Source organism: Oreochromis niloticus, linkage group LG20 (assembly GCF_001858045.2).
Source record: "Oreochromis niloticus isolate F11D_XX linkage group LG20, O_niloticus_UMD_NMBU, whole genome shotgun sequence".
Classification (NCBI taxonomy): domain Eukaryota; kingdom Metazoa; phylum Chordata; class Actinopteri; order Cichliformes; family Cichlidae; genus Oreochromis; species Oreochromis niloticus.
The window spans coordinates 20064249-20076615 of NC_031984.2; the positions used below are offsets into that span (position 1 = coordinate 20064249).

The window sequence follows — 12367 nt, forward strand, 5'->3', positions numbered from 1 at the left end:
ATTAATGCTACTTTATTACAAATTATACACATTATTAAAAAAATAAAAAGACATTTCCTTAGCTGGTCCTGTCACTCTCGTTATGTATTTCCAGCATATCGATGTGTGTCCACATGTTTCCATGGTTACCAAGCGTCTCCAAACACAACAGGAGCAGATTTTCATTCACTGATATTGACTGAAAGAAACTGAGCAGATTTATAACGTCAGCGGTAAGTGGTGTATGTCCATTTTTAAGGAAAAGCCATTTAATTTAGTCCACTTATTCTTTAAATATGCCTTTAAAGAAGCATTGGTTTTTGATGTTATCAGGTGATGACAGGAGCAAATCGCTCTGAAGATGAACCCCACCAGGATTTTATATTTCAATCGGCATAGTCATTTCTTTAATAATTTATTTTCAGGCAAGATTATCAGCTCTGATAATAAGTGTCGTAATGCTGTCTCTTTAGGAAGTCACTACAAACTTTGAACATGTACAAAGTGGATTTGCCTGTAGACGAGTCCACGGAAAAGGCTGTGGAGAGGCGTAAGGCTGCAGAAACAGCACGCAAGGCCCGCATTTTCAACACCCGGCTTCGTGTGATGGGTCTCGACCTAGATACACTAAACCAACAAGTCCAGGAGAAGAAACACCAGCAAAACATGGAGAAACAAAGGGACAAAGCTTTGGGTAAACTGAAGGACAGGGATGAGGTAGAATTAAAGCAGTATAATTGCAGACATAATTCCTGCAAGACGCTATAAATGCAAGTCCCCTGGTCCCCTTATTGTTTCAGGCCCTCTCCATTAATGAGCTTTGGTTGGTCACAGGTGTATTTTTAATGTATTACAGATAAGTTGAGAATATGCCAAGATGAAGTACTGGTGCAGCAGAACAATGCTGAAAAGGAGAAGCGAAGAGTTTTGAATTCTGAACTCACCAATTACTGGGCTACTCATCAGCGAGCAGAGGACTCTCGTGATGCTGATCTTAAATTTGACCTGAAGGGGGCATTCAAGATCGCCATTCCAGAGGATGAGCTAGGGCCTGCCAGTATGCAAATCTTTAAGGTAGGGCAGCTCTGACAAAGCAGGTGATTTGTATGCTTTAAAGACCGGGGGGGGGGCTCCAGCTAATGGTTAAATATGTAATATTGTTACCGCTTATGGTCATCTGTCCTTGTTTCATGCACAGGGAGAGGGTGTCGGAGAGGAGCTGAGGATGAGAGAACAAATAAGAAAGACAGAACGAGATCTGCGAGCACAGATGGATGAGAATGAAAAAAGGCACATGCGAGACAAGCACATAGGTGAAAAGAGACACACACACACAAGTACACACATTCACTAGCATTCCTAATGAGCTTACATCCTTTACTCTACAACCTCTGTACATCACACACATGCTTCATGCTTTCCTGCACAAACAATCATACACTCCCATGCACAGCCCTTATTACCAGGTGACAGTGATGGATGCTCATCCCTAAGAGCCTTACTGTAAGTGTGAAGTGTGCAGTTGAAGAGCCACATACAACCGCTAATGCAGGTGTGAAAAACACACATCAGATGATCCCCAAATCATGTGTGTCACAGAGATGCTTGTGAGCAAAGAGCTGGTGCAACAAGATGTGAGAGGGGCTCAGCAAGCTGCCCTCGAGGAGGTGTGTAAGAGAGCTACCCGCATCGCGCTCGACAACTACAATCAGGCTCTGGTACAGTATATGTGCACACTCACAGATGGACAAACAGATATGCACACACCACTCACTAATGTGAATCCTCAAGGCAAAAATCTAAGGGGGGGGGGCAAGCTGTGACATGATGTTGTCATGTGGGAATTGCAAGCTGAAAATGTCAAATGATGCATGCACACACTTGGTGCAGGATGGCGGCAATCATATTATTTGGCACCAGGCAACATGGATGGTTAAACAGCTTTGATGTATGCGTGGTTACTGTCTGTTTTTAAAAGCCCCCATTTAGCTCTTCCCTCATTTGCCTGAATGCACTCGGCTGAATCCCCCATTGGGAGGCATCATTGTAAATTCTTCAGGTCACTGTACTTTTTCATAGTGTTTAGTGGTTTCACTAATAACCACTCATGATGCACAAGCAAATACAGCTGACTGAGTGGCTCTCTCAGGACGACGTTCGCCATATGGCTGACTGGTAGCTCTATGCTAGGAGTAACCACATTTTAGAGACTGGGTTTTGCAATGCTTCTGAATCATCAGTCATCAGTGGGATAATCAATTAACTGTCCCTGGATCTGTGTTAAAGCCTCACCATGCTCTGTACACACAGGCTAAAGAGCAAGCAGAGAAACTGAAGGAGCAACACAAGAGAGAGGAACAGGAAAATCTGGCAGAGATGTGGCATACAATGACATCTGACATGATGACAGAGTGTGCAGAGGCAACAGAGAGACAGGTGGGAGGAGGGAGGCCACCACAGGTTCTACCAGACAGGTGGAAAGGAATGAGCCCTGAACAGCTGAAAAGCATTCAGCAGGAGAGAGAACAACAATGCCTTGAGAGACAGGTATTACACTCTGTACTCCACAGTAATATAGTCAAAGCTGCACACAGTATCCCACATATGGTATGTAGAATACCATGTGCACACAATCCCTTGAGTACTTGTGTGTTTTGTTAATGCGACTTCAGAGGTGGCCAGCGGGGGAATTGGGCGGGGCAAGTACTTGTGCTTTGGCACTGTGGGACAGAAAAACTCTTGTTGAACCTTAGACAGAACCAGGCTCAGGGGCAGGCAGCCATCTGCCGCGACCATTTTGGGATGAAGGGAAAGAGTTTTTGACATCTGTGCCAACTTTTCTACATGGGTTGTTTTCAAAAAGGGTTGTAAACTTTTCAGCTTTGAGGAGATTACTCATTCACAAAGAGAATGATCCTAGACTTGAAAAAAAAAAATTAGATGGAAATGTGAAAACTACAAAGTCTGTAATCACAAGTAAAAACAACCAAAAAAGCAACAGTGCAATATTAATAGTAAAAATATACATTTATATGAGATCTATACCTTCAGTCCATAAAATAAAAGAAATATATCAAGATAATTAAAACTAATGACAGATGAGTATAAATGATCATTTAAAACCAGTGAAATAAGTAGAATTAAAAGCACAAAGTTCATAAAACAAAAAGAAATAACTAAACTAAAAATACTTTAAAAAATATATTAAAATACTAATATCAGTCATTATTAAAGCAGAGTTAAGGGAGCCACCTGCTGAAAACACTCTTGACGGGTAGGTCATGAAGGGGATGTTGTGTGTCGTCCAGTATGTTTAGCAGTTTGTGCAACATCCTGCTCTTAATAACTACCTCTAGGGGCTTCAGGCTAGTCCCCAGCACAGACTCAGCCTTTAATCAGCTTGTTCAGCTTTCCAGTGTCACTGGCTCTGATGCTGCTACCCCAAAACAAACCTACAAAGAAGATTGCACTAGCAGTAACAGACAGTAGTGTTTTACTGAATTCATTAAATGACCCAGAAAGCCTCAGTGTTGCATTTCCAGTCTAGTCTATTATTGATGTGAATACCCAGGTTTTTGTAGCTCTTCTCCCACAGTGGAAAAGGTGTTCAACTTAGGTTTGTCCCTCCTTTTTGTTTTGTTTTAAACACTGCAAATGTTGGAGTACTCCTGGTGTGATTCAGAAGGTTGTTTCAGCAGCGAATCAGAAAAGATAAAAGCCACATCACCAGTATTGGTTAAGACTCGGTAAATAATCCATGAGGTCTGCAGGTAGCTTACTAGCTTGTCAGATAGATATTGAGGTCGCAAACATTGCGTCACCGTAAAAAAGCACTAACATCTAAAAATCAATTCTAAAACTAATTGGAAGCCATTGAAGTAACAGGAGCACTACTAGTGTCCATCAAGCCAGCGGTGCTCAAACCAGCATCCAGGCACTGAAAGTAGGTTTGAGCAAGTAATAAAAGGTCTTATTTTAGTGTGCTGGAGATATTAAAAAAATATACCATCATATATCAGTTTTCTCCTTATTCAGGATGATGGTATCTTCTTAGTCTTTCTAGTGTACTAAAATAAGGCCCTAAACTTCCTGTTAGTGCCTGGACCTGGATTAACAGGATCAACATTGATTTCAAGATGCAATAGTGGCGAGAATAAGCATAAACATAAAGTGCTAACACAGAAAAAAAACATTTGAGTGGATCCAGTTACCAAGCCATAAGACCTCCAGCAGATTATTTGGCTCTGAAGCTTTGCATTTTTCAGTGTTATCTACAGGCATGTTAAAGTCACCCAAAATCAGCATGAAATCAAAATCTGAGGAAGTCTGGGAACCTAAATCATTAAATAATGAAGCAGAATTGCCTTTAGGAGAACAAGTATAGTGCGTTTTTAGATTTATTTCCTCTCTGCCTTCAGAAACAGCAAGATGCTGAAAAGATTCGGGATGCAGCTTGGGACCTGAAGCTGCTGAAGCTGTCCAGAGAAGCCGAGAAGGAGGATCTGACAGCAGCCGAGCTGAGTAGAGAGCGGAGAATTCAGATGGACCGCTACAACATGCAGCTGGCCCGAGAACAGCTGGCACAGTAAGCACTGCGCACATATTCATGCACTCTCTGATTAGACACTAGTCAGCAAATGTGTTTTAGGCTTAGGTGATAAAGTATGGAAATATAGATTTCAGATTTTATAAACATTTTGGGGAACAAGCTACTTACTGTGTTTAAATTTCTGTTTCTGCCCCAGGCAAGAGTACCTGAATAAGAGACTGTACACCAACAAACCCACCAAGGACTACTTTTATCAATTCAACACCAGCTCCCGCTGACTGCCAGTGACCTGACATTAGCTTGTCCTCCTGTGGCATTGGGCTAAATAAACTTGGTTAATCAATGAATCAGTGTGAACTGGATCAACATTAATCATAACTTAAGTGACAGACATTTCCTTCAGATTAACACGGTTATTTCTGATTAGTGACAAAAAATGGGAGCCTCTTTTGGTACAGATTGTTCCACGTACTTTATTTTTCAGTCATATATCCAGTTACAGCAGTAGCTTCATAATGCAGTTACAATATTGGCCCCAAAAGTGGTACAAGACCCACAGCTCCAGTCATCCACCCATGACAAATATAGGCATCGTCATGTTGTGCTAATACTGCACCCCACACTCTGCGAAGTGGCATATCATCCCCAGCAGCGGCGCACACCCCCTGGCCTCCCTTGCCCCTTCTGTTTCATCTACTTCCACTTAAATGTCCTAGAGAAGCTTCTCTACACAAACGAATTCATTTTCAGTCGATTTTTCTTCTTTAGCTATATAAAAAAAGAAAAAACAACCACAGTGAGAAAGCAAAGGCCAGCATCCCCAGGTTTCCTCTACAAAACATGAAAAGCAAAGAGTGAGCGGCAGTCGAGTGAGTATCTGTGTGTGTACACTCATTCCTCATTCAGAGCTAACATTTGCCTCCAAACACTGACACACAGTTGTTTAGCAGCAGATAGTTGAGTTAGAATATTGGCATATCTTGCGTCATTCATCGCTCCTGTATGAAAATAGATTTTTTTTAAAAGCTTTATTTGTCCTGAGTGTGTCTGTTTAACCAACAACAGGGAGCTTACACAAACCTCCTTCAGTGCCACTAGCCTCTTTAGACATCTCATATTCTACCTCGGAGACTACAGTTGATGTTTGGCCAGTGGCGAGCTTTTGTTTGAGAAGGGAGAGTGTTGCGTTTAAGTGTTCCCTGTGGCTCACTGCATTTCTGCCCCGCACAACTTCATCAGACAAAAACTCCACAGATATTCACTGCACTGCATTGCTGGATGATTAAGGGCATGAGCGCAATCCTAGCTTAAATTGTAATGTAACTACTTTCACTAAGTGACACTAAATTGATTTTTTTTTTTTCCGTTTTCAAATTTCGATATGTTTGCAAAAACATCTACATAACAATGTGATTTTTTTTTTTCCTTTTTTTTTTTTTCTCCTTTATTCAACTATGGAGTATGTTTTTGCTACACCCAAATCTCACTGTGATCGTTTGTCGATAACAGAAAAGTCTGAATTCATAGCAATAGTACAGAGAAGGAAAAAAACTACAATTTGCAACATTTTAAAATTAAGTGAAGTGGCTTTAAACCTGCACATTTTTCACATTTTCATATCAAACATGGTTCTGTAGGGGTTGTATTTACATTCAGAGGGAAAACAAATGGTCCCGGCTCTTCCTGTGACTTTACTCTCCTTTGACCTTTTTAGCTCAGATTATTTTCAGAAGCAAGTAAATACAGTGTCTGCCTAACCCTGAAAGGAATACATTCTCTGTTTGATATAAACAACTATTTTTTAACTTTTATCATATATCAAATGGCAGCCTTTACAACTGTCAACAATATCAGCTTGCATTGAGGAAGGTTTGAAAATAAAACTTGAGAGAGTGTTTGCGCACTAGACGCCACCCTCTTATCTGAAATATACATAAATACTGCGCCTCAGTTTGTTTAGTATGAGATGAGCAGGTATGAAAGGTTGTTAATTAGAGACAATGTTTTAATACAGCGTAGAAAGAGACAAAGACAGCGATACAGAAAACTACACATAGGTCTCGACACACAAAAAAATTACAACATTGTTTTCAAAAATGACATTACACTTCTGGTGGGAAGGCGAGAGAGTAATGACATCAATCTGGTGCTTTATGCAGACCCAGCAGGCACAGGAACTTATAAGGATCTATAATACTGTAATATGGCTAAATAGATAAGTGTAGATGCAGCTATATACACCAGATGCTACTCAGCATTTTCACAGCAAGTTCCACTTAATGCGTCCAAATAGTAAGAAACTTGGCTTCACTTGATTTTGCTGAAAACATGTTAATCTATGAAATGTGTCGTAGCTTTTTATATAAATAGTGTAGAAAACAATATGAAAAATGATTACGTAACAAAAAATGACACAACAACAACAACAGCAACAAAAAAAAATGATGTTTGGTATTCAAACACGCTTGTAAAACCAAAAAAATGTCACTGGCAAGTACAATCGGAGACATTAAATGGCAATTAGACATACAAAATCATGTGGGAAGTACATCAAACATGATTCATATCTAAGATTCAAGATTTTTTTCTGTACAGCAGCATTAGCTGTCTTGTTCCCTACACTGGGTTCTACCATCATCCTTTACTTTTAATGCACTACTCTGCATCTTTACCTACACCCCCTGATATTTCTAACTGTACAACATTCTGTCTTTATGCTTCTGCGCTGTTGTTTGCTGAGAGAACGAAAGAGGAGGGAGAGAAATGAATGTTAGTCTTTTTCATTAGTTGTAAACTGCACAGGAAAATGAAGGGAGGTCAAAGGACATGTTCATGTCAGTCAGGCTTATATCACTATCGCTGTCCACTACTTTGGACACTCCTTTGGTCAATATAGTCTAGTCAATCAGATGGCTGCCAGGGACATCTGAATATGATTGTTTATTAGTCGTCGAAGTACAGATCAGCAAGTCAGTAGGGAACAGGAGCATATGGGCACATACGTGTTGACATATTTTGGTCTGATGGTCCCCGGTGGATGTGTGGGGGTTAATCGAGGATGGTGACTGAGTTGGGCACGCCATTGGTGGCGGGAGAGAAGGTAGTGGGGTTCAGCGGGGCGTTCTCTGGCAGGAAACCTTCTGGACCGCCACTGGGACGACTGATCTGGCTAGCCAGAGACTCATCCATGTTGAGCTCTGTGGTCATGGCACTGCTGCCATTGAAGTCGAGGTTGTCTTCGCTGTACAGCTTGCTCTTCTCACACAGGGACGGCTGGCTGGCTGTTTGCTTTTCCTCAAGATCACTGCAGCATGAAGAACAGAAGAGGTCAAAAGTAAGAAATGTTAACACGATACATACGAAAAATGCAATGCTGCATGCCAAAGGTTGAATATTATGTACTAATATTTTAAGTAATTTTTTTAAAATAGTGAGTTCCCAGTTATAAATCGTGACTATTTGCTTTTCAGAGTCTCACATTACATTGAGGTGAATGTTATAGGATTTTGGACTGTTGATTGAACATAATGCAATCACCATATGAATCAGTAAACAAATATATTACATTAAAATTAGTCTGAATGTTTATGGGAAGGCAGAAGGTAAATGAGGCATCGGCAGAGGTAAAAATTAAGTGGGTTAAGGATATTAAATCATATCGCAGCATACCTTTCTAGAGATCTGCATAAGAGGGGCAGGCATTAGGGAGGAGAGTGACAATGAAAGGAACAGAGAGGGTTAGGAAAACCAAGCAGTGCTGAGGGAATCAGGGCTGTGTTAGAAATCAATGTGCAGAAACATAACAAAGCATTCAAGAAACAGCGTACATTCAGGTGACACACCTGTACTCTCCGAAAGTTTCATCCTTCATGGGCCGAGCTTCCGAGTCCATCGGGCCCTCCTCTTTATCTTTCACTGAGAATGTGACAGATTTCATTATCAGGCAAATTTTAATCTTGTTTCTATCTTGTTTCTATCTAAAGTCTCAAATCTCAACAGTGAAGTTTTATTAAAAAGCAAGATAACATCAAGGATGATTAGGTGGAGCAAAAAAGCTGGATTATCTGTAGATATTATCAGTTTATCTGTATTATAGTTTTAAGTTCTCACTGATTTTCTAAAAATATAACAGCTAACTAGAATGGCAGTAGGTATCATCAGATTTATTATTTGGTTTGTCTTCACTTCTCTCTCATGTGAAAATTGCTAAAAGTCTGTTTTTTCAGTCAGACATGGACCATTATTTTTACTTTTTTTTGTCTTTTTCAGAAAGAGCCAGAGATTATTCCTTACTATCACAGCAAGGAAGTGTAAGCTTAGAGGTCTGTCTCACGTTTGACATGACAGCTGCATGAGAAAGCAGGTTGAGTGAAATGGGACAGTTATTTACAGTTGGAACCACTGAAAGTTAATCAAACTGTTTGGGATTGATTTAAAAGAACATGCAGTATTCTCCCCAGTCAATATAATATATTTACTGTGGTGCAGTAAGCCAGACTGGCCAGCATTGCCCACACAAAGCTTGTGTGGACTTTTTAAAAAGGGAGAATGTCTGCTTGTCAAGCTTCAGTTTAATAGCTCTCCTAATATTAAACACTTATCAGGGTAGGTCACACTGACCTGAGTACTTTCCCCCTTTACTCCTCTTAATGAAGCAGAGGATGAGCAGGATCAGCAACAACAGTCCAATGGCGCTCACAACGCCAATGAACCAGCCCTGTGTTGCAAAGCTTGGCTGCATCTCTGTTACTCCTTAAGAGAGGAAAAAAGAAGGTGGTAGAAAAAGGAGTTAGAGTTTTTTTGGTAACAGGAAGCAGGAATGAAATACACGGCAAATGGAAAGTATGAAACAGATAGGGAGACCAAGATAAAAGAAGGAGTAGAATCTAGAGCAAAGGAGACAGATCATTATGCATTCTGACAGGCTGGCATTTCACCAGGGAACCAAAGAATACAGCAAAATACAGCAAACAAACACAAGTAATGGATCATTTCATATGGCTAACCAAGCTCTCTTTTCACAAAAGTCTTTGAAAGCACTTCACAGGCAGAGAAAGAACTGCAAGACACTCTCTGTAGGATCAGGCTTTATATTTTTAGCTGCGGGAAACCCAGAGGAGAGAGCAGTAGGGATAAAAGGAAAGAGGATGAATGAAGGCTCATAGTACCTGTTCCTTCTGTCTTGATATCAGTGTTGAAGAAGACTGTGTTGTTGTAGATAAATTGGAAAGAATATTGGGAGCCAGGAGTCAAGCCCTGGAGCTGGTAGAAAGACTGAGAGGAGTTCACCTTCTCTGTCGCCTTCCATTTATTGCCATCTGCAGAAGCACAACATGAAACCTGTGTCTCTTTCTTTTCTTGTTCAGGATTGTGTAGCTACTCCCACAAGGTAATAATCCTTTTAAAAGGTTGAATGCAAAGATGCGTAACTTATGCACAGATAAGTGTGAATATTATACCGTTCTTGTTGCTGTATTGGATCTGGAAACCAACATTCCTGTGTCTCTTTTCAGGTACCCAGCTAAAGTTAACTGCGTTTTCCCCCACAGACAGGCTGATCTCCATAGGAACTACTGTAATGCATTCAGACAAGTGCAAATCAAATTTTTGTTTCATTTATTAGCTTTTACATATTAAAAGACTGAATCGGCTTTATACCTCCATCCAGCATAGTGGCACCCTTCATCGTTATAGGTACTCCATCCCCAGCAGCAGTCCGCCCCCTGAGGTAGAAACGGTAGTCGCTCTTATGGTCCAGGTTCTTCAGGGTGATGTGGGTGACTGTGGGGTCATCTATTGTCTCCACCTGCATGGGGCTGTCATCACTCTCTGTAACTGACCACAGCAGTGCCAAAAAACCATTTAATCACTTTTTGGTTGTCAACACATGTATGGATAATGTATTGTTCATGGTGACAAGCAACTGACTGATAAGCTCATTGGGATGATTTCCTTTTGACATTTTTAGCACTATTGATTTCACTGGAGATGCATTGCTCGTTTTTCCAATGCCTGATTGCAGCATAGTAGAACTTCCAACTTGAAGGATTTTACTCAATTTTCACTTTGCTGGCAAGGTTGAAATAGACACATGCTCACTCTGTTGGTACTGCAGCAGATATCCAATAAGCACTCCATTGGGCTGGCCAGGAGGTGTCCAGTGGAGGGTCATTTCTGTCTCTGATGGGCTGTCTAGGGTCAGGGTCAAGGGAGGACCAGGGACTAGCAAAAATACAAAAAATGCATGATGATAATGCACTTAGTAATATCTATCATCACATCACTCTGTCATCACCCCTTGCTACCAGTCTCATTTCTTTTTTCTTTATACCTATAGTTCTCCCTCTCCCTTTGCCATGTTTCTTGACCTCTTATTTTTATCATCTGCAATAAAACATCTTTAACCACTTTGTCATCACTTCTCCCTTTTCTAGCCTTATTCTAGCCCCTTCAACCCATTTATTCTCACCTCCCTCTGGAGTCTCAAAGGGCAGCGCCTCAGAGAAGGGTCCTTCTCCCTTTATGTTGTATACAGTCACCTTAAGGGTGTAGTTGGAGAACGGCCTCAGATCACTGATCACTTTCTTCTTCTCGTTGGGCTCCGTTTTCACCACCACAGTGCTTTCTAACTCTTGTGCCCTGCGGCCTCGGTGGTGGCTCCTATGCACTTTCCTGGTATAGTGGATCTGGCAAAAGAGGACATCACAAATGAGGATTTATTTTTTTATTTATATTTGGAAAATTACAGTTTATCTCAATTGCTCAGGCACATTTCTTTGAACAGTTTTGAAGTTACTGAATCTGAAGATGAATCTCCCAAAACAGCTCAAAATGTTTTCCGTTTGGCAGGATAACAAATTATAAGTCACCACAGTGGATTATCTCCCTCCCTCTCATCGTATCCTTACCCCTTTCCTCTCTAACTTTGTCTCCAAACCTGAGCCGTTGCTCTGATGTTCTCATTTCTAACCCTGCACGTCCTGATTGCTCCTAACCTAATTATTTTTGTTAGAAGGACAGTTTCCAAATCATCCATCATAGCAGGTCTCACTACCATCTTGTAGACCTTCCCTTTCACACTTGCTGCTATCCTTGTGTCACAAATTACCCCGACACTCCACCCTGCCTGCACTCTCTTCTTCCCTCTCATGTGCTCTGTCCGTTGCTTTGGATGGTTGGCCACAGGTATTAAAACTTCTTCTCCTTGCTTCACCACCACACATCCTTATTCCTCTCTAACATTGTTGCAGTCAGTTGTTTTTTTTAATATTATCCAGTACTCATACGGCTTACACCAACAGATTTGGACATTTATATGGAGTATTCTGCATGGATGATTTACATGCCAACATATTTTGGAGGCTAAAACTATCTGGATGATAGAAATAATAAATAAAATAATTAAATCTCAAAACACACAAAGCTGGGATGAGACATTTGTTTAAGTGTTCTGAAACATTTGAAAGGCCTAACAAAGAAAACTAAATGCTCTTCATGATGCTCTTCATCATTTCGACAGGTTTAGCTCTCATTCAGTAACTGAGCCCAAGCAAATGAGGGAAACTGTAACATTTTTTGCATTTATATTTACATTTATATTATGACTCTGTTGATGTTCCCATTTGGTTCTCTAAGACTTTAAAAACAGGGATGGAGCATTTACTAGAACATGAATCATAAAAGACCAAAATAAAAGGAAAGTTAAGGAGTATTTCTAGAGTGTGAGATATATTTTGAGGGGGAGAAAGGGCTTTACAACCTTGAAACTACAAAGTACCCTGACGCCGCTAAGCTACGATCTGTCTGCCTCCACTTTAAAACCACTCATGTATTATTCAT

At 40.6% G+C, this 12367-nt stretch overlaps 2 protein-coding genes across 5 annotated transcripts in view; one reads left to right on the top strand and one right to left on the bottom strand.

Annotated features, from left to right (window-relative positions):
• Positions 1-18: 18 nt before the first annotated feature.
• ribc1 (RIB43A domain with coiled-coils 1) lies at positions 19-4875 on the top strand. Its single transcript, XM_003448234.3, has 8 exons — positions 19-212; positions 453-673; positions 836-1053; positions 1178-1292; positions 1579-1697; positions 2290-2526; positions 4398-4564; positions 4725-4875. The coding sequence occupies exons 2-8, from the start codon at positions 475-477 to the stop codon at positions 4804-4806; spliced, it is 1137 nt and encodes a 378-aa protein (XP_003448282.1). The 5' UTR covers positions 19-212; positions 453-474; the 3' UTR covers positions 4807-4875.
• Positions 4876-4985: 110 nt separating this feature from the next.
• The window catches only part of l1cama (L1 cell adhesion molecule, paralog a), a 44326-nt gene continuing 36944 nt past the window's right edge, over positions 4986-12367 (bottom strand). For 3 of the 4 annotated variants that reach the window (XM_005478094.4, XM_005478091.4, XM_005478092.4), the window contains 9 exons: positions 10998-11214; positions 10628-10750; positions 10187-10363; positions 9988-10101; positions 9697-9846; positions 9149-9280; positions 8371-8443; positions 8198-8209; positions 4986-7832 (listed from right to left, as the gene is read on the bottom strand). In XM_005478094.4, coding sequence (XP_005478151.1) covers positions 7577-7832; positions 8198-8209; positions 8371-8443; positions 9149-9280; positions 9697-9846; positions 9988-10101; positions 10187-10363; positions 10628-10750; positions 10998-11214 — 1254 coding nt within the window. In that variant the 3' untranslated portion in view covers positions 4986-7576. The remainder of the gene's footprint in view (positions 7833-8197; positions 8210-8370; positions 8444-9148; positions 9281-9696; positions 9847-9987; positions 10102-10186; positions 10364-10627; positions 10751-10997; positions 11215-12367) is intronic. The other variant, XM_005478093.4, reaches the window with a different exon arrangement.